Below are 23,156 nucleotides of genomic sequence, written 5' to 3' on the forward strand. Positions count from 1 at the left end.
ATGATATTGGTAATTGCTGTATTTTATCATATTATATTTAATGTATTATCTTAATTATGAACACACTGGTGTTTAGTGCAAAAAGTTTTACTGTTTACTGCACGTTGTTATTCTTGTGTTTATTTCCCTGTAGTGGATAATGAATCTGAAGTCTCACCCATAGGTTTACTTCCACTTTGAGGAAAAAGGTGGATATATTTAGGTACTGGGAAATTATTCTAATCCATATATCAATGGTTATGAAGAAATGTAGTAACTGAAAGATAACCTAGTGGTCAAATATAAAGATCAATTTATGAATGTCTTTAAAGACGAATCTTTATTCACAGATTAGCACAGAATGTACAGAAAACATCAACTGCTAAACCCGAGTTAAAAATGAAGCAAGGGCAGCACAAATGTCCTGTCACAAGATCGGCCCTTTGGCTCCATTCATAAAAACATAATTTCTATTCATTTAATCTCTGATTAGACAATCAGTGTTATATTCTGTACAACAAAAATAATTAAGTAGTCACTATTCACGCAACTACTTTAAATAAAGTCAGCGCTTTCTGAAATAATGCAGAGGTTTTTTGGGAAACCAAACATAATGGTAACAACAAATGGACTAGAAACATTACAGCTGAGGTCAAAAGTTTACATCCTCCTTTCAGAATCTGCAAAATGTTAATTATTTAACCAAAATAAGACGAATCATTGTTTAGTTATTGAATTTATAAAAAAGAATCCATTCAAAAGTTTACATCCCCTTAATTCTTAATACTGTGTTCTTACCTGATTGTTTTTTTTTTATTTTGTTTTTTTAGTGATAGTTGTTCACGAGTCCCTTGTTTGTCCTGAACAGTTAAACTGCCAGCTCTTCTTCAGAAAAATCCTTCAGGTCCCACATATTTGTTGGTTTTCCAGCATTTTTGTGTATTTTAACCCTTTCCAACAACAACTGTATGATTTTGAGATCCATTTTTTCACACTGAGGACAACTGAGAGACTCATATGCAACTATTACAGAAGGTTCAAATGCTCACTGATGCTCTAGAAGGAAACACAATGCATTAAGAGCCGGGGGGGTGAAAACTTCTTGAATTTAAAGATCAGGGTAAATTTAACTTATTTTGTCTCCTGGGAAACATGTAACTATCTTCTGTAGTCTCTAAAAGGCAGTACTAAATGAAAAAATAAATATGATATTTAGGCAAAATCTTTACTCTGTTCAAAAGTTTTCACCCCTGAATCGTAATGCATGGTTTTTCCTTCTGGAGCATCAGTGAGCATTTGAACCTTCTCCAATAGTTGCATATGAGTCCCTCAGTTGTCCTCAGTGTGAAAAGATGGATCTGAAAATCATACAGTCATGGTTGGAAAGGGTTCAAATACACAAAAATACTGTAAAACCAAAGAATTTGTGGGACCTGAAGGATTTTTTTTCTGAAGAACAGCAGGCAGTTTAACTGTTCAGAACAAACAAGAAACTCGTGAACAACTATCACTAAACAAAAAAACACAGCTAAGAATAAAGGGGTGTAAACTTTTGAACGGGGTCATTTTTATAAATTAAACTATTATTTTCTCTTCCGGACTCTTTATTTCGTATATGCCTCTTATTTTGCTACAATAATTAACATTTTGCAGATTCTGAAAGGGGGATGTAAACTTTTGACCTCAACTGTACTTAAAGAAACCGAACAACCAAAAGACGACTATCCTCTTCTTCAGTGAGCCTTACTGGATCAGTCTGATTTGAACGAATCACCTCAACTGATACAGACCTGCCTCAAAAGAATGAGTCTTTCATGCATCAAACATTTTTTTGTGGAGATTAAAAGCCTCAGATTATTGTACGTGCATGGAAAAGAACATGTGGTTGGTACATCATTCAAAAATCCTCCTTTTGTGTTTTACACAAGAAAATCATATGGGTTTGGAACGACATTACAGTGAAATTTCTCTTCCTTTAAGGACAACCAGCATTTTTTGCTGACCTCGCTAGTCACTGACAGTATTTACAGAACTTCTAATGCTTGACGGTCAGGGCTGTGTTAATAGCCTTCGTCTCTGGGAGGTCTTCCTCAGTATCTTTCTGTAGTCATAAGGGTTGTCCTCACTTTGACTCTCTGCAGAGGGCATTCTAGAGAACGAGTGCCTGTGGACAGAGAGAGGTAGATAAACCGTGACTTCACATGGAAATGAAGACGCAAGTGAGAAAGCAAAAGAAAGCGGGGAGGTTTTTACGTCTTGATATCTGCATCTTCTGCTCAAACACATTTATCATGTCTGCTACGCAGTGTACTGCACTGAGGTCAACGTTTCGAGGATGGTATTTGTTAAACAGACAGAATGTGTAATGTTCTTTCACCTCTTTTCCGTTGGGTCCTTAGGGAGATCAGATTTAGGGACGACAGACAGTGGTCTCTCAGAAGAGTGTCTTCTTTCAGTGGACAAACTCCGTTTGCTCGAGCGCCGTCTGTCACTAGGCAGGCTTGTGGACTTATTGCTGGACAAGCCCTGGTAGTACTGGTCATCATTGTCTAGCCTTTTGGGGCTGTTGGATGCAGAGAAAACAGATGAATTTGTATGTATTAAAGCTTGATGATCAGGACTCATTCCCATCTACTTTGGAATGACATATGGTTTAGTGAATAACAACATAAATACGCTTGTTTACAATGCTGTGTTTGTAATTCTTTGTTACTAAGCCCTCCATCCTTGCCTTCAGCCAAAGTTTATTGCTCCCGTTCATAAATAACATCTATTTTGTCATAGCAGGCTGCTATTAATGGGTGGCCATTATGCCGTATTGAGTGCATTTCATAGCTGTTCTGCAGTATGTAAGCGATGGCCTTTAGGACAGGCTCTGATTCATGGCTGGCTTTTCGGCAGTGATGGACTCAAATGGAAATGTTCTTTCAGTGGACTTTACTCGTTGTCTTAGGGCTTATCAGTAGCGTTATGTAATGAAAACAACAATCTATGAAACCAATGAAGCCAAGAGCCTATGGCCTGCCAGCCAGCTGATGCAATTATATCAGTCAGCCCCACTGGCCTACTGATGCACTTCCTGTCTGTCTCGCTAACAAACCAAAACTATTATTTTAATACCAAAAATATATTAATATCAAAAGGATTATGTATATTGTATACTTACAGAACATTTTGTTATCATAAAGAATAATTATTGAATAATCATTATCATTATTATAAAAATAAAGTTAAGCTTTTTTTTTAAAAAAATAAAAAAATAATAATAATTGTATTTTTTTAGTAATCTTTTTTTTAAATAATAGTTTTTGTGCTGAATTAATTCGATTTATTATATAATTCATATATTAGTTATGGAGAATTGGTGTAGAAAACCTCATCAAATGATTGTCAAAATGGCAAAAATAAAATATTAATATAAAGCATATTTTATTATTACCATAAAAAGGGTCTTAAAGATACTACTACTACTACTACTACTATTAATAATAATCATCATCATCATTAAAATAAAGTATATAAGCTTTTTTTCTTTTTAACGGAATAATAATTTTTGTTCTAATGCTGAATTAATTATATTTATTATACAATTAATATATTAATTACATAGATAATTTGTGTGATTTTTTTATTTTGAATGCCAAAAAAACAAAAAACAAAAACGTCCCAGGTTACGTATGTAACCCTGGTTCCCTGAGGGAACGAGACACTGCGTCATCAACGCTCTGGGGAAATGCCATTGGCGAACCCGCCTCTGAATCAGTCTGTAACCAATAGAACGACGGGAGTGACGTCACCGGCGCGGTGACGTCAGCGACCAGGAAGTATATAAGCACGTGCGTTTCAAACCGGCTTCAGCTTCCAGGAATGAAGCGAAGCGCGGCAGGAATGCGGGAATTATGGTCAGAGACGCAGTGTCTCGTTCCCTCAGGGAACCAGGGTTACATACGTAACCTGGGACGTTCCCTTTCGGGAACTCCACACTGCGTCATCAACGCTCTGGGGAACGATATACCAACTATCCATAATTCCAAGTTCCTGCCCAGTGGTGTTTGTCTGGGAAAGGAAAAAGGAAAGCGTTGCTTCTGGTGGATCAGGCCAGGAAGAGCTCTCTGCCTGGGGTTACCAGGACAAGAGAGACAATATCCCTCTGTCTGGGGGACCAGCCCAGAACGAGAGGGCAGTGCCAGAAGATACTTACCTGAGGGGCACTGATGGTTCTCCGCCTGGGAAACTGCCAGGACAGGAGAAGTATTACACCTCTGTCCGGGATAAATGCCAGAGCAAGAGGGAGATGGTATATACCTCGGCCCTCGGGCTCACGAGGAAAGTGGTCGCTCAGTCTGGGGACACCAGCAAAGAGGGACCAGAAGAACTCCGCCTGGAAAACTGCCAGGACGTGAGTGTGATGACATCTCTGCCTGGGACGCACCCAGCGAAGAGGAAGAATGATGAGAACCTCGGCCCTCAGGCACACGAGGAAATAGTCCAAAACTCCGTCTGGGGAACAGCCAGCACAGGAGGCACTGGATTGGCTCCGCCTGGAAAACTGCCAGGACGCAAGCGGAATTACATCTCTGCCTGGGAAACTCCCAGCGAAGAGGGATCTGATCCGCCTCGGCCCTCGGGCACACGAGGAAAGGAGTCCACCTCTGTCTGGGGACCAGCCAGACGTAGAGGGACAAGAGGTGTCTGGGGGTACCAGAACACCAGGTTGCTTCGCCTGGGAAACTGCCAGGACGCAAGCGGTATTACATCTCTGCCTGGGACGTACCCAGCGAAGAGGGATAAACCTCGGCCCTCGGGCTCACGAGATTTTGGTCATACACCCCAGTCTGGTCACCAGCCAGATAGGGGGTTCTCCTCGGCCCTCGAGCACACGAGGAGAAAGGATGGTCCTTTGTCGGGGCTTACCCGGATCAAGAGGGACCCAAGTGGTGCCTGGAAACTTCTGGCCAGAGCACAGGAATGGCTCCGCCTGGAAAACTGCCAGGACGCGAGTAGAATTACATCTCTGCCTGGGACGTGCCCAGCGAAGAGGGAATGCAAGAACACCTCGGCCCTCGGGCACACGAGGTGGAGGCCTCTGTCTGGTGACCAACCAGACCGAGAGGAAGGAGTCGTCCCCGGCCCTCGGGCACACGAGGAGACAATAGTCCTTTGTCGGGGCGCACCCGGACAAGAGGGACACAAGTAGTGCCTGGAAACTTGTGGCCAGGGCACTGGCATGGGCTCCGCCTGGGAAACTGCCAGGACGCGAGCGAAATTACATCTCTGCCTGGGGGGTACCCAGCGAAGAGGGAACTTCTACCTCGGCCCTCAGGCTCACGAGGTATAACTCCTGTCAGCTCAGGACAGAGGAGCCTGGAGTGGCTCGTAGGTCTAGCTCGTAGAACCTAACGAAGGTCAAAGGTGTAGACCAACCCGCCGCACTGCAGATGTCCTGGATAGGGACACCTGCCATCAGAGCTTTCGAGGCTGCCATGCCTCGAGTAGAGTGAGCCTTGACGCCCATCGGTGATGGGAGGCCAGAGGACTCAACAATCCATCTACTGAAGTATGATTAGCTGCCGGGAGCCCCCTCTTAGGGGGACCGTAACAAACTAGCAGTTGCTCTGACTTTCGCCACAGTTCAGCTCTGTGGACATATGTGTCCAGTGCTCGCACTGGACACATGCAGTATACTTCCGATGGTCGTTCTCCACGAATGGAGGAGGATAGAAGGCCTGTAGGGTGACTGGCTGTGGTACCACTGTTGGGACCTTCGGTACGTACCCTGAAGGTCTCCTACTCTCCTCAGAGAAGTAAGAGCCAACAGCAGCGCCGTCTTAATGATAAGGAAGCGATCAGAAATCTCCTCTAAGGGCTCGAAAGGAGGCCTACAGAGGGCTTCAAGTACCACAGCGAGACCCCATGATGGGGTTCTGGGTGTCACCCGTGGCTTTATCCTGAGTGCACCACGAAGGAAACGTGTGACCAGAGGGTTCTTACCCACTAACACGCCACCAAGAGGGGTGTGGAAGGCCGATAATGCCGCCACGTAAACCTTCAGGGTGGAGTGGGCTAACCCGGTGGAGAGGCGAGACTGCAGGAACTCCAGCACTGTACCAACCGGGCAGTGAACTGGGTCAGCGTGTCACTCTCTACACCATGAAGTGAAAAGTTTCCACTTTAGGCCATAAAGTTTCCTTGTAGAGGGAGCTCTAGAGTGAAGGATGGTCTCAGCAACCTCGGTTGAGAGACCTCACTTATGAGATGCGCCCCCTCAGGGGCCACACCCATAGTTTCCACTTCTCTAGGTGGGGGTGGCAGATTGCGCCCCCAGCCTGAGAAAGGAGATCCCTCCTGATCGGAATCTCCCAGGGAGAGCCGTCTAGGAGGGCTATGATGTCCGAGAACCATACTCGGGTCGGCCAGTTTGGGGCTACTAACAGTAGACTGACTCCGTACCGGCGTACTCTTTCTAGAACTCCCGGGAGCAGGGCGAATGGGGAAAAGGCGTACAGACGGAGCCTCGGCCACGTCTGTACCATGGCGTCCAGTCCCAATGGAGCTGGAGGCACTAGAGAGAACCAGAGGGGACCTTGCGATGTCTGTTGAGTCGCAAAAGGTCCACCTGAGCCTGGTCGAACACTCTCCATATCTGCTTCACCCCTCGGGGTGAAGCATTCCATTCTCCGAGCCTCAGCCGGGCATCTGCTCTTGAGTGCACTGTTGGAGGAAAGCGTATGACCCAGGGGATTCTAACCACTGACAAGCACCGAAAAGGGGCGTGGAAGGCCAGTAATTCCGCCACGTACACCTTTTGGGTGGAGTGGGTCAACCCTGCGGAAAGCGAGACTGCAGCGACTTCAGTACTGTACCAATTGGGCAGTAAGCTGAGTCATATTTGGTGCTGGTTACACCACGCAGTAAACCACTTTCCCTTAAGGCCATAGGACTTCCTCATAGAGGGAGCTCTGGAGTAAAAAGGATGGTCTCAGCAACCTCGGTTGAGAGACCGGTCTCCATGAGATGTGCCCCCTCAGGGGTCACCCTCAAAAACTCCAGGGAGTAGAACGATCAGGGGGAAGGGCGTACAGACAAGGCCTCGGCCATGTCTGTGCCATAGCATCCAGTCCCGCAGGAGCTGGAAGCAGTAGAGAGCACCAGAGGGGTCATTGCGAAGTCTCATGAGTCGCAAATGAGTCCCCTGAATCTGGCCAGACACTCTCTAACTCTGCTTCACTCATTCTGGGTGAAGCATACATCCCCGGGCCTTGGCCCCTGCCTCGACAGGACGTCTGCTCTCATAAAACACCAAGATTTCCTCCACATGTCCAGGGCACGTAGGCATTACCGCGTGACCTTGAACTTGCGGAATGAATTTCCCCCTCGGGGAAAAACCCTTGGTCTTGAGCCACCACTGTAGCGGCCTCATGTGCAGCAGGCCAAAAGGTATTACGTTGGCTGCTGCTGCCATAAGACCTAACAGTACTTGAAACTGTTTGACAGTGAGTGACAGGCCTAGCTTGACCGCATTTGCTGCAGTAAGGATCGACTCGATCCGAGCAGGAGACAACCGTGCCTGCATCGTGGTCGAATCCCATACGACACATAGATAAGTGGTTCTCTGTAATGGAGACAGCACACTTTTCTTGGCGTTGGGTCTCAACCCCAATTCTTTCATGTGAGCGAGAGCAGCACCTCGATGCTGCCTGGCTTACAGTGGTCGAGTATATGGATGCTCTGGAATCATGGAGGAGCCAGAGCCGCATCCACACCCTCTGCGAAAGTTCGGGGGGGAGAGTGCTAGGCTGAAAGAAGAGCTCCCTGCTGTTGTTGAGGAAGGATGGAGACATTCTTAGATCTATCGTGACAAATTCGTCCTCGGACCTGATTTGTGACGTAACCGCCAGTCTGAACTTCAGTTACTCTGACTGAAAGATTCAACTGTCTGAGATCTAGGAAGGGCCGTAGCCCCCCATCCTTCATGAAGAGGGACCACCTCGATGGTCCCTGTCTAGAGCCTGCTCGGAGCCCACCTCGGTGGAAGCCCCGCGTTGAAGGAGGGTTCTTTAGATATAGTAACCCTTCTTCACAGAACGCAGGACCCACGTAGATACTGTCGGCAGTCATAATAACGCTGCCAGAAGTTCTACTGAGGGTACCAGCCTCTCGAGACTGGCCTCTATTTTGCCCTGAGCTTACAGCTCGGTGCCCTGTAACGGTGAACCGGCAGGAGACACCTGAACTGCAGCTGCAAGTGCGGGCGATTGAGGGAACGGAACGTCGGTGACGCTCTCCGTATCCACCTCCTCAGAGGAGGATAAACGGAGCACTGAGGGCCATTTGCTGGAGGAAGTACCGCCTAGCGGGCTTCCAAAACCAGCAATTGGCTGCCAGTTGTCCCTCCATCGATAACCAGACCCTGCTCTGGGTAGTAGTAATAAAAACGCCCCATATGCAGGTCCCATGTAGATATATTCAGCAGTAGTATTCACGCTGCTCGAAATTCTACTAGGGGAACCAGCCTCTCAGACTGGTTTCTGGTACTACCTAGGGTTTTTAATTCAGTGCCCTGTAACAGCTCACTGGCAGGAAGCACTGAATTTAATCCCTCTAAAGACCCCCGTGGGGGTGGCGAACTCTCTAGCTCCACTACGTTTCCGGGCGGAAAAACTAGAGAATAATGTTCGCGGGAGATTGCCGCGCCCTGTAACACAAGCAGGGTTGGCTGACAGATCTCCCTGTTTTAGCCGAGGACCTCTCAGACTGAAGCACGACCCTCAGATCGGGCTTTAGTTTTTGAAGCCCCCGGTCAGGAATGTTGCTAACCCCGTCCTCTAGGTATTACCGGAGGAAAAACGGACTGCAACGCTCCATTAAGAGCCTTTTATGTAAGGAGCTGATACACGGCCGGTTACTGCTCCCGTACAGCATCCGGCACGTGTACTTTTGCACATCAGGCTTGTATATATACATGTGGCCTGGAAAGCAAAGACGGAGCTTCCAGTGATGATGCCAGACTGGGTGACAGATAGCTCGTAAGCGTCTGTTCAACCCCCGGCACCATCTTATACCCGTGCTCATTCAGCCCCCATTATTAATAGTAAACTATTCAAAAAAGGGGGTGAAGAGCGGGCTAAACTGGATTTTTCCGATCTAAACAGTGATTTTCTTTTTAACTGTGTAGATTGGGAAAAAACAAAAAGGCTCCTTTTTGGAAGTGCAGATCTTAGTCCGAAGAAAACAAATAGTTTGCTTTCCTACGGCTCATCTCTAAAGCAGTGGTCAAAAATAATTACTTTATTATTTGGATTGGCCATCGCTTTATTCAGTACTTCCAAAGCTCCTAACATTGAGGCAATCAGGGGGGGCGGTTGAATACTTTTGACAACGTTCTCCACATCAACCTCCTCGGAGGGAGACAAGAGAAACGTTGAGACCTCTTTCTGGTAGGAAGAACCGCAGCGCAGGCTTCCTCATCCAGTAGGAGATCATCCGATCTGCTATGCGGGGGAGGAGATAGGGGATTACCCGTCTCCATCCCTCTAACAGATCGAGCTGCGAACCGCACGAGTGCAGCTGCCGCTCCGCCTTTTTTGCGGAAGCGGGGCCAGACCCGTGAAGAACGCTGGTGAAAACTCCCTCCTCAAAGAGAGTCTTCCGAGAACGGAGTATGTGCAGTAGAAAGCGTGCTTTCACACCGCAAACAGCCAGCCCCCTCAAGGGCTGACTGAACATGCTCCGCACCCACACAGCCACACACAGACTGCGTGTATCCCCACCAGCAGAAAGCTTTCTCTGCCGGCAGGGAGGGACACACTGTCTGTGAGGCTGCTAAACCGCTAGAAATACTTTTCCCCCTTTCTAAGTTGGTAACATATCCACTCAAATAAAAGTTGTGCAAACTGGCACAGAAAAGCAGTGGAATGAAACAGACAAACAGACACAGAGCGCTTCGCTGAATGACAAAAGCTGAAGCCGGTTTGAAACGCACGTGCTTATATACTTCCTGGTCGCTGACGTCACCGCGCCGGTGACGTCACTCCCGTCGTTCTATTGGTTACAGACTGATTCAGAGGCGGGTTCGCCAATGGCATTTCCCCAGAGCGTTGATGACGCAGTGTGGAGTTCCCGAAAGGGAACAAACGTATTAATATAAAAATGATAGCAAAAATATGTAATACTTATATTTTCTAATGGAGTAATAATTGAATTAATTATATTTTTTATTTAATTATATATTAATTAATATGGAGAATTTGTGTGGAAAACATCATCAAATAAATATCAAAATGGCAAAAATAAAACATTAATATACAATATATGAATATAATATATAATTATACAAAAAACATGTAATACTTAATTTTTTTGTAGTATCATGAAAGAGTCTTAAATATAATAATAATAATAATAATAATAATAATAATAATAATAATAATAATAATAATAATAATAATAATAATAATCTTTATTAAAATAAAGTATTTAAGCTTTTTATTCTAACTAGAGTGATATTTGTTTTTCTGACTTAATGTTAAAATAATTATATTTATTATTTAATTAATATATTAATTATAAGAAGAATTAGTGTGGAAATTCTCATCAAATAAATGTCAAAATGCCAAAAAAAAAAAAAAAAATTAAAAAAATTAAAATAAATAAAAAATAAAAATAATAACGTAAAACATATTAATATAAAAAATGTAATACTTATACTTTTGCATTACAATAAAAGGGTCTTAAAGATGATGATGATGATGATGATGATGATGATGATGATAATAATAATAATAATAACAACAACAACAACAACAACAACAACAACAACAACAATCATTATCATCATCATCATTATTATTAAAATAAAGTATATAAGCTTTTTTTAAAAATTGGAGTAATATTTGTTGTTTTGGCTATTTATACAAACCATTAATAATATAAAAATGATACAAAGAATATGTAATTCGTATATTTTTGTATTACCATAAAAAGGTTTTAAAGATAATAAATATTATTCCAATACTACTACTACTACTGCTACTAATAATAATAATGTATTTAAGCTTCTTTTTTTTTAATTGGAGTAATATATGTTGTTCTAACTTTATGCTCATTATTATATTAATTACATGGAGAATTTGTGTGGAAGTCCTCATCAAATAAATAAATAAAGCATATTAATAAATGATAAACACATTATGTAATATTTGTATTTATGTATTTCCATAAATGGGTCTTAAAAATAATAATAATCATTAATAAATTAAATATTGTATCTGTTTTTTTTTACATTTAGAATAATAATTATTGTTCCGACTTTATGCTGAATTAATTGTATGTATTATCTAATTATATATTTTATTTAATAATAAAATATTAATTTAAAACATATTCATATAAAATGATGGAAAACAATATGTAATACTTGCATTTTTGTATTACCATAAAAGGGTCTTATAGATAATAAATATTATTCGAATAAAAATTTTTTATAAAATACTTTATTTTAATAAAGACAACGATAAAGGAGAATTTGTATGAAAAACATCATTATATTAATGCCAAAATGGCAAAATATGTTTATTTTCTTCAAGCAGAATACAATTTCTTCTTTATTTTCTTTAGATTTTGAGTTAAAGTGTGACTTGGACACAGTTTTCAAAGGATTCATTCAAGCGGCAGCTACACGGTCCTGGAAAAACAGAGTGTTCTTCAACGTCTGTTTGCTCTGTCTCTCTAGTTCTGCACATTTGTACTGCAGTACACCATCATTACCTGCATGTCCTCAGCTTGCCCTTTTTTTCCCCTCAAGATACCTTATTGGTCCCATATCTCTCTCTCTGCTTTCTCTCTTTACACTGCCAATCTCTTTCTCTATTTCTCTCTGACAGAACATGGGCCAGTTATCAAACAGAGCTAGAGATTGGTCTGTCCTACTGACCTTCTCACTCTTAAAGTCAAAATAAAAAGCTCAAACCTTATTTGACTTAGTATTTACAAGTGAAACAAGATATTCAATGAGAATAAAATATACAGTACATGTTCTGATCTATCGTTCACAGCAAAACCAAAAACATAACTATTATGGAAGCATTGATACTGAAATGATGTATGCTGCTCATCTCTAACTTGCAAAAACTACTGGTCCTTGATGATGTGTGATTCTGTGAATGTCATTCTAAAGCATCCGGCACCCTGTCTGTCTGTCAGAGCTGTTTGTCACTCAGCTGGCCTGTGAAATCTCCTGTCAGCGGTGCTCATGGAGGTCCAGATTCATGTTCACACACACTATATTTCACACATGCTGTGACACTGCAGATTTGTCACACTAGCCTAACTCCTGACATCCGAATGCTAAAGGAACTAGTCGTAATATGTAGGCTATTAGCATCAGCGTCAGCTTTTGTCTATACATATTTTGTCTATATACATTTAAAGGTTTACATACACCTTGCAGAATCTGCAAAATGTTAATCATTTTACAAAATAAGAGGGATCATGCAAAATGCATGTTATTTTTTATTCAGTATTGACCTGATTAGGATATAATTCACAGAAAAGATGTTTACATATAGTCCACAAGAGAAAATAATAGTTCAATTTATAAAAATGACCATGTTCAAAAGTTTTCATACACTGTATTATTAATACTGCGTAGTTACCCAAATGATCCACAGCACTGTTTTTTTTTTTAGTGGTAGTTGTTTATGAGTCCCTTGTTTGTCGTGAACAGTTAAACTGCCTGCTTTTCTTCAAAATGAATCCTTCAGGTCCCACAACAATGACTGTATGATTTTGAGATCCATCTTTTTACACTGAGGACAACTGAGGGACACATGTGCAACTATTACAGAAGGTTCAAACACTCACTGATGCTCCAGAAGGAAAAACCATGCATTAAGAGCCAGGGGTGAAAACTTTTGAATGGAATGAGAATGCGTACATTTTTCATATTTTGCCTAAAAATCATATATATTTTTTTTATTTAGTACTGCCCTTCAGAAAGCTCCAGAAGATGTTTACATGTTCCCCATAAGACGAAATAAAAGAACCAACGCATTTGTGGGACCTGAAAGATTTACTTTGAAGAACAGCAGGCAGTTTAACTGGACAAACAAGGAACTCATGAACAACTATCACTAAACAAAAAAACACAGCTGTGGATCATTCAGGTAACAACAGAGTATTTAGAATCAAATGTATGAAAACTTTTGAACAGGGTCATTTTTATAAATTCAACTATTATTTTTTCTTAAGGACTATATGTGACCCTGGGCCACAAAACCAGTCTTAAGTCGCTGGGGTATATTTGTAGCAATAGCCAAAAATACATTGTATGGGTGAAAATTATTGATTTTTCTTTTATGCCAAAAATCATTAGGAAATTAAGTAAAGATCTTGTTTCCATGAAGATTTTTTTGTAAAATTCCTACTATAAATATATCAAAATGTCATTTTTGATTAGTAATATGTATTGTTAAGAACTTAATTTGGAGAACTTTAAAGGTGATTTTCTCAGTATTTAGATTTTTTTGGACTCTCAGATTCCAGATTTTCAAAGAGATGTATCTCAGCCAAATATTGTCCTATCCTAACAAACCATACATCAATAGAAAGCTTATGTTTTGAGCTTTCATATGTTGTATACATCTCAGTTTTGTAAATTTTAACCTTATGACTGGTTTTGTGGTCCAGGGTCACATATGTAAACGTATTTTATGTGAAATATCGTATTCAGGTCAGTACTAAATAAAAAGTAACATGCATTCTGTATGATCCCTCTTATTTTGTAAAATAATTACCATTTTAAAGATACTGCAAGGTGTATGTAAAATTTTGAACTGTATATATAGCTTTTGCCAATTTGTCTGCAAAGCAGCAGCATCTAAAGAGGGTACATTGTTGTTTAGTATAACACTTCTGCTAATTGATTTACCTTTGTTTTCTTGGCCTCCTTTTATCATCCTGGACAGACCTCTGGAAAAGACCAGAAAAAGTGTGAGAAAGATCATTAAAGCTGAAGCCCAGATAATCCTTAGATAAAGTGAGTGTTATTGTGTGATGTTGACTCACATGAATGAGTGTGTAGTATGTGGAGTCCTCTGGCGTGTTCAGGGTCTTTGGTTGTTGTGTGCGACGAGACGTTCGTGACTGCTTTGTGTCGGCTGTAGATCAGAAAAATAAAGGCTGAAAAACAACAGAAAAACCCACAGTGCCTAGTGATATTTGACCTTGAATCCAATAGTTTTAAATCCTTTCAAGATGTGTTCTTATGTCTAGCCCTATAGGTCTCCTGTGAATGTGGAGCAAGGAGAATATAACAGCTAATTCCCTGGTGGGGAGCCCCATTGCTACACGTAGAAGAATAGGATCAGCACACAACATGCAGGTGACCTTTGACCCCTTTGTTCTTATCGAACAAACCGTATGGCGTGGTTTAACCCTTGGGCTTTGCAATTTGTAATTATCCACTAACAATCAATCAGAAATGCCCTACCAGTCACAGCATGTTCCTATACTGACACAGACATAAAAACATAAGAATCAAAATGAAGCTGTGTTCTAAACCCTAGTGAGCCTTCTTGTTGTCTACTGTCTACACAGTCAGCACTCTAAGGCAGGCAGAATGCTAACTGAAAAAGAAGCTCATAAATTCCTGATTTGAAACGCTCAACATGGGCCTCACTTGAACTGCACAGTAGGATTGATTCTCAATTGTTTGCAAAGGAGTTTGCAATTAGGATGTTACTAAGCTAACAATGCAATATGTACTGAGCATAATATATCGCACAAACTGGGTAAAATAGTAAACCTCTACTTAACTATTAGACTACTTGTATTACTAAATTTATAAACTTAAATTTACAGTTGAGGTCAAAAGTTTACATACTGTACACCTTGCAGAATCTGCTAATTATTTTACCAAAATAAGAGAGATCATACAAAATGCATTTTAATTTAGTACTGACCTGAATAAGATATTTCACATTAAAATATGTTTACATATAGTCAACAAGAGAAAATAATAGTTGAATTAAAAAAAAATAACCCCGTTCAAAAGTTTACATTCACTTGATTCTTAATACTATGTCGATCCACAGCTGTTTTATTTGTTTAGTGAGTCCCTTGTTTGTCCTGAAAAGTTAAACTACTCACTATTCTTCAGAAAAATCCTTCAGGCCCCACAAATTCTTTGTTTTTTCTGCTTTTTTGTGTATTTAAACCCTTTCCAACAATGACTGTATGGTTTTGAGATCTGTCTTTTCACACTGAGGACAACTGAGGGACTCATATGCAACTATTACAGAAGGTTCAAATGCTCACTGATGCTTTAGAAAGATAAATGATAAATGAGCCAGGTGTGTAAACTTTTGAACAGAATGAAGATTTTTCTTAATTCACCTAAATAAAATATTATTTTTTCATTTAGTGCTGCCTTTCAGAAGCTACAGTAAAATAATTAACATTTTGCAGATTCTGCAAGGTGTATGTAAACTTTTGATCTTAACTGTATAATTTCTCTTATTTCTACTCAAAAAATATTTAGGCCTAAATTCAAGCTTTTTATACTTGAATTACATTAAAAAATCCATCCATTTGGATTAACTAAACAAACTAAGAAACTTAATGATATGCATATTTGAACATAAAATTTCTGTACTTAAAAAAAAATATAAAGGCATAGTTTATTAACTATTTGCATCTATTTGACGGTATTTAAATCACAAATCATATTTTAAGAATGCATCTATTCAAATTACAAAATATTTTCATTGTTAAAACAATTACATTTATTCAATTAACACGTATGAGGTTAAACTATGGATAAGTGAATACATAAAATACATAAATCTTAAAATTAGGCCTAAATATTTTTTAAATACACCTATGATGTCTAAAAAATGAGTAACACATACTATATACTTATTGTAGTAATTACAATAACTGGTTAATAATAACCCACCACTAAAACTAACCTGAACCATGAAGTTACCTTATGTTACCCAGTACTTTCTTAGGTAAGTACACTGTAAGTACAGGTACTATAAAAAAAGTGCTCAAAAAAGTGTAACATGATAAAAAAGAATGTCTTTGATACAGATACTTCTTTATCAAATATGATTTTTCTTAGTGATCAACACCAAAAGGTACAAAAAATGACCTTTGGTTTATTTGAATAGTATCTGCTAAGTCAAGCACTGTTTATCATGTGGAAAGGTCCAGTGTAAAGAAAATTAATCAATGTCCACCAGGACCAGCGGGTACAGGCTGGAGAGTTTGTCATATTTATTGAACGTGTCTCTTGAAAGGTCATCAGCAATTCTTGATTGCTCAGAGGTATAAAGCCAATTTGCAGCTCTTATATTAATGCTTGCAGTAATTGCCGGGGCACTTTTGCATGCAATGCGATTAGCATTTAAAGACCTTTCATGTACATGGAAATGTGACTGGCATTCAAAGGTCACTTCTATGTGGAAACAATAATAATTGCATAACAATAATTGTTTCCACACAGAAAGACGCTGGTTAAGATTATTTATTATGAGTGTGAAGCTGTCATTTAACAATGACAATAAATCATGTGACAGATGACCACTGTATTTACGGAGCAAATGTAATCCCCTTAGCAAGATTTTTATAGAAGTTCAACTTTCACAGATGAGATTACGACTATGTGACAGAAGAAAACAGATCAGGAGGCCATGTATGTCAACATAGAAACCATAATCACTGCTGACAGAATAATCTGGTTTCATTTAGACACAAGGTGCATATCACGAATAATAAAATCTCTAAGAATTATCCTCCCAAAGTAATTAGACATATCGCAACAAAAATCAAATGAACAGCAGATCTGCTCAGCTGGGGGAAATTTCGTGATGACACATCTTGTTGAGCCCAATTTGCATGTTGAGGCACTAGACATGCAATTTTTGATAAGATCAGTTACTGTTAGAGAAAAGGAAACTTCACGTTCTGATAAAATTGACAGAAAGCAAGCTATTTTAATCTTTACAGCTATATTCTTCACATTTAAAAAAACAACAACCTCAAAGTAAAAAAATAACCAAAGCTACCCTTGTGAAAAAACTACACTTTATCATTAATATATATGCATATGTGACCCTGGACCACAAAACCAGTCATAAGGTTAAATTTTATAAAACTGAGATGTATACATCACATGAAAGCTCAATAAATAAACTTTCTATTGATATATGGTTTGTTAGGATAGGACAATATTTGGCCGAGATACATCTATTTGAAAATCTGGAATCTGAGGGTGCAAAAAAATCAAAATACTGAGAAAATCACCTTTAAAGTTCTCCAAATTAAGTTCTTAATGCATATTACTAATCAAAAATTACATTTTGATATATTTATAGTAGGAATTTTACAAAAAAAAAAAAAAAAAATTCATGGAACATGATCTTTACTTAATTTCCTAATGATTTTTGGCATAAAAGAAAAATCAATAATTTTGACCCATACAATTTGTTTTTGGCTATTGCTACAAATATATCCCAGCGACTGAAGACTGGTTTTGTGGTCCAGGGTCACATATGTCACAACGTAAGTCCCGCCTACTGAAATTCAATTCGTTGGCGGGTGGGGGATTCGGCTAACTTTAGCCATGAATTATGGACAGCCGCTTTTGGGATGCTTCAGCGAGCCGCAGGTCGGTTCGTTTAAACGCGAGCTTTAACTAAAGGGTCCGCAAACTGCTCCGGTAGCCGTGCTGAAGCCGCGCTGTTCACAGGTGTTGTACAGAGGGTCCAAACACACACAGATCCGCGGCTGATGTAAACACGAACATTGACTAGTGATCATCCGTGGACACGTCGGCGCTGCGCCTAGACGTGCAGTGTGTGGTAAGAGATTTATTCATCATACAGTCTAGATAGCTTCATTAGCCTTATGGTTTTGGGCATGCAAATAATTAAATACATTAACACAATAATGATAATATCACGTATGGGTGATCTCAGAGGCTGATGATAGGACCAACAATATTGTAGCGTTTTATTCACCCTTCATGCATCCTAGGTGTATATGACTTCCTTCTTTCAGACGAATGCAATCGGAGTTATATTAAATCAATTCTGGCTCTCATACAACAGCATACGAATGGCACGGGCAAGTGTTGCATCAGTCCAAAATAAGTCGATCCATAATAAAAATGTGTCTCACATGGCTCCGGGGCGGTCGGTAAAAGCCTCCTTTAGCGATCAGGGGCCAGTTGCATAAACTTAGTCTCTATGTTAAGACAGTGTCTTAAGAACTCGTTTGACCAGCTAGCAGATAACTAAGGGGCAATCAGTCTTATATTTTGGATCCAACTTAGACTAATCTAAGTTTTTATGTAACCAAATTTTAAAAAATTTGACCAGTCTTAAAGAAAAAAAATGAATGACTAACTTTTAAGTCTGTCTAAACCTTTTATGCAACTGGCCCCAGATGTGTTTTTGTAAAAAAAAATATCCATATTTAAAACATAAGAATCACTTTAATCTAGTTTGCTGCTTTGGGAAGGGGCGCAGCAGGGCGGAACGTGGTCTATGCTTTTTGCCAATAACAACACAGTGGGACTGCTGACCAATGACAATACATTTGGTTTTTCGGAAGGTGGAACCCGGAATTAATCGTGTCGTTTGTGCCAGCCTGGAGAGAAAGCTATTGTAATAATGTAAATTATGTGAGAAATTATGCGTTTTTCGAACCACCAAGCATGACAGCATGTTCAAGTTCACCCCCAAAACAAAATAAAGACTTTGTAAAGGAGCATAAAAGGACCCCTTTAAATACACTTTTAAGAAGTATACTTAAGTGTCAACAAACATGAGGGGGGGGGGGGGGTATTAAATTTTCTTATGACTTTGGACATAATTTATGAAGGACATTTACCTGGTGGCTGGTAGTATCCCATGTAGCCATTCATGTCTTGTCCTTTCACAAACATTCCATTTTGGCTGGGGTTGAGCTGATGGGCAAGGATGATTTCATTTAACTTCTTCTGCAGTGTCAAGTATTCCTCAGAGGCCTTGGATACCTGAGCAGGTTACAAAGAATGTCATCAATTGAATTTACACACCTTCATATCTATCCCCATACATTACTAGCATCTCAAAAGTAAAGTGGGGAAAATAATTATCCCCTGCTGATTTTGTACGTTTACCCACTGACAAAGAAATGATCAGTCTATAATTTTAATGGTAGGTTTATCTGAACAGTGAGAGACAGAATAACAACAACAACAAAAATCCAGAAAAACGCATTTTAAAAAGTTAGAAATTGATTTGCATTTTAATAAGCGAAATAAGCTTATCAAAATCCCTTATCAATTAGCAAGATTTCAGGCTCCCAGGTGTCTTTTATTCAGGTATTGAGCTGATATTAGGAGCAATCAATCAAGAAGATTCCAAACTCTCCAACATGACCAAGACCAAAGAGTTGTCCAAGGATTTCAGGTACAAGATTGTAGACCTACACAAGGCTGGAACGGGCTGCAAGACCATCACCAAGCAGCTTGTTGAGAAAGTGACACCAGTTGGTGTGATTATTCGCAAATGGAAGAAACACAAAATTACTGTCAATCTCCCTCTGTCTGGGGCTCCATGCAAGATCTCACCTTGTGGAGTTTCAGTGATCATGAGAACGGTGAGGAATCAGCCCAGAACTACACGGGAGGAACTTGTCAATGATCTCAATGCAGCTAGGACCAAAGTCACCAAGAAAACAATTGGTAACACACTATGCTGTGAAGGACTGAAATTCTATTGCGCAAGTAAGGTTCCCCTGCTCAAGAAAACACAAGTACAGGCCGGTATGAAGTTTGCCAATCAACATCTAAATGATTCAGAGGAGAACTGGCTGAAAGTGTTGTGGTCAGATGAAACCAAAATCGAGCTATTTGGCATCAACTCAACTCGCCGTGTTTGGAGGAGGAGGTATGCTGCCTATGATCCCAAGAACAACAACCCCCCTGTCAAACATGGAGGTGGAAAAATTATGCTTTGGGGCTGTTTTTCTGCTGAGGGGACAGGACAACTGCACTGCATCAAAGGGATGATGGAAGGGGCCATGTACCATCAAATCTTGGGTGAGAACCTCTTTCCCTCATTGAAAATGGGTCGTGGATGGGTATTCCCGCTTGACAATGACCCAAAACACATGACCAAGGCAACAAAGGAGTGGCTCAAGAAGAAGCACATTAAGGTCCTGGAGTGATCTAGCCAGTCTCCAGACCTTAATCCCATAGAAAACCTGTGGAGGGAGCTGAAGGTTTGAGTTGCCAAACGTCAGCATCAAAACCTGAATGACTTGTAGAAGGTTCTACAAAGAGAAGTGGGACAAAATCCCTCCTAAGGTTTGTGCAAACCTTGTGGCCAACTACAAGAAATGTCTGACCTCTGTGGTTACCAATAAGGGTTTTGCCACCAGGTACTAAGTCATGTTTTGCGAAGGGGTCAAAAACGTATTTCATTTATTTTCATTAAATTGCAAATCAATTTATAACTTGATGTGTAAAATGTGTTTTTATGGATTTTTTGTTTTGTTATTCTGTCTCTCACAAATAAACCTACCAAATTATAGACTGATCATTTCTTTGTCAGTGGGCAAACCGTACAAAATCAGCAGAGGATCAAATAATTATTTTCCCCACTGTATAAAAACATTGGTAGCCAACTATTTCTCATTTTTGGCAAATCTCAATTTCTTCTTTTATGTTCAACAGAAGAAATACAGGTTTGGATTGACATCAAGGAGAGTAAATGATGACAGATTTGTCATTTGTGGGTAAACCTACACAAACACAAAAAAATTAATCACCTGTTTGAAGAGTGACTCCACTTCCAAATCCTGTTTTTGTGATGTAGCCTTCAGGTTCTTCCTGTCTTTGTAACCCCTAAAATTGCTTTGGATTTTAATGGCTGCCTGCTCCTCATCATATCCGTCTTCCTCAGCCTGAGTGTCCGCCTCTTCCTCTTCACCTTTCCGTTCTAGCTGAACATCTGTGATGTCCAGAACTTCCTCATTCTCCTGCTCCTTCACCTCTTCTGCCATTTCTTGCTCCTTTCCAGTGGTTCCTTCTCTCTCTTCTCTCAATCGCTTTCTCTCCCGGTGACCTCTGAAATTGCTCTGTAAAACAGTTGCGGCATTTTCTTCATCTGCCCCCTGAAAATCTAGCTCTTGCTCAAATTCTAACGGAGGTGGCGGAAGTTCCTCAAGAGAAAAGTCTGGTTCTGAAGCGTCTGGATCAGCCATATCTTCATTTGGCTTTTTCTTAGGGATTTTACCTTCCTCCTGGAGTCTTTTACGCTCTTTGTGACCACGGAAGTTGCTTTGAAGAACCACAGCGGCTTTGGCCTCTTCATCTTCTCCAGGTGGTTCAACTGGAGTCTCATCTCCCTGTTCCATCTCCTCTGTGAATTCCATCAGTTCTTCTGGAGGTGGTGGATCTGGAATAGGAAGCTCCTCTTCTTCTGGTGGACTTGTTGTCTCCTTCTTCCCTCTAACTGGCATCTTCCCCTCCTCTTTGAGTCTTTTACGTTCTTTATGACCTCTGAAGTTGCTCTGGAGAACAGTGGCTGCCTTGGATTCCTGTTCATTGTCCTCATCTCCTCCACCTTCTTCCTCAGCCTCTTTACCTTCTTCCTCCATATTTTCCTGCACGTCCTCTTGTACAGCATCCAAATCTTCTCCAGAAGTGACTTCTTCAGCAGTGGATGAGGAAGCAGCCAGCTCATCCCCGGTCAAGGTCTTATTACGTTCCCGACGCTCCTTGTATTTCTTCCTTTCTCTGTAACCTCGGTAATTGCTCTGGAGGACCACAGCAGCCTTTTCATCAGCCTCATCCATTACTACTTTACCTCCTTCCTGTGGCGGTTCCTCTGAAACTGGACCTTCTGCTTCTGATGGGGCCTCTGTGACTTCTTCTGTCTTCTCAGCCTTTTCCTTATGTCTGGCTTCCCTGTGTAAAATAAATCAGTTTATACCACCATAGCACTGCTGAATTCTTGATTCTATGTGTACCTTGCTCTGACTGGCCAATTTCAGTATATTCATCCATCCATCTTCTAAACCACTTGGCAAACATAGGGTTGTTGGGATGTTGGAGTCCATCCCAGGGAAACACCCTGGAATAAGAAAAGGACTTACTTTTTCCTCTTAAAGCTTTTCCTCTCTTTGTGTCCCCTGTAATGGGCCTGGATCTTTGCAGCAGCTTTGTTCTTCTCATCTAGCAACTCCTTGTATTTCTGCCTTGCCAGATATCCTCTGCAAACTGTATGAAGAGGCCATAATTTAGTGGAAGTCTTTTCCTTCTAAACTCATTTATAAGAGTGTCTTCAGGACTTTTTGTCTTACCTGCTTGGAATTGTGTGATAGCAGCTTCTGACTTTGCTTTGCTTTTGTCATCAGCCACTCTTTTTCTAACTTTGTGTCCTCTGTATGCTAGAAGAAAGACTGGTTCAGCAGAGTATTCTGCATTTACATACACATCTATAGTCAACTACATGAGCTCACCTGACTGCAACACCACGGCACTTTGTTCTCTCTTTTCCAGCATCAAACGGTATCGTTTAAATGCCATCCAGCCCCGTACATATGCTTGGACTAGAACAATCCGATCTGTGGTCTGCCTCACCATCAGATTCAGTTGCTCCGCATGATAGTACTTAAGAAAAACCTGAACACATAATTATCAGACTTATGAAGTTTGATAAACAACAACAACAGCAGTTATTAATGCCATTCATTCACAAACCTTTGTTTTGCCCAAAACCCAGTTCTCTAGTTTGGCCTTCTCCAAAATAACAGCACATGTCTCTGGATTCATTGGCGGCTCCTCATTGGCTCTAAATGCTAATATAAAGTACCTGAAAAAAGGAACAGTGGTAAGTAAAAGTCAACACTGATTATAATTATAGACTATAGAAGGAATCCCTTTTCCACCAGCAATGTGCTAGTGTCAGTATCGGAAGGTCCATTCTATGCATTTCCACAGACAAAAACATGGTTCTTGCCAGTTTTTGATGGGTGTTACTTTGGATGTTAAGGTTTCAAGTTTTCAAAACTAAGACCAAAGGTCATAATGAGCTATAATGGGTTCCATTATGGCTTCGCTTGTAGGGGGGCTATGTAGTCACATCATGTCATTGTTAATTTCTCATATCTAGTGAAGA

At 40.5% G+C, this 23,156-nt stretch overlaps 1 protein-coding gene across 1 annotated transcript in view; it reads right to left on the reverse strand.

The window, feature by feature from the left end:
- Positions 1-300: 300 nt before the first annotated feature.
- LOC141332859 (myosin-IIIa-like) overlaps positions 301-23,156 on the reverse strand; it is a 47,913-nt gene continuing 25,057 nt past the window's right edge. The window contains exons 12-21 of the mRNA XM_073837820.1: positions 22,739-22,850; positions 22,498-22,660; positions 22,339-22,425; positions 22,132-22,255; positions 20,803-21,943; positions 18,877-19,021; positions 14,044-14,135; positions 13,907-13,947; positions 2,357-2,542; positions 301-2,143 (exon numbers count right to left, since the gene is read on the reverse strand). Coding sequence (XP_073693921.1) covers positions 2,029-2,143; positions 2,357-2,542; positions 13,907-13,947; positions 14,044-14,135; positions 18,877-19,021; positions 20,803-21,943; positions 22,132-22,255; positions 22,339-22,425; positions 22,498-22,660; positions 22,739-22,850 — 2,206 coding nt within the window. The 3' untranslated portion in view covers positions 301-2,028. The remainder of the gene's footprint in view (positions 2,144-2,356; positions 2,543-13,906; positions 13,948-14,043; positions 14,136-18,876; positions 19,022-20,802; positions 21,944-22,131; positions 22,256-22,338; positions 22,426-22,497; positions 22,661-22,738; positions 22,851-23,156) is intronic.

This window comes from Garra rufa, chromosome 4, assembly GCF_049309525.1.
Source record: "Garra rufa chromosome 4, GarRuf1.0, whole genome shotgun sequence".
Classification (NCBI taxonomy): domain Eukaryota; kingdom Metazoa; phylum Chordata; class Actinopteri; order Cypriniformes; family Cyprinidae; genus Garra; species Garra rufa.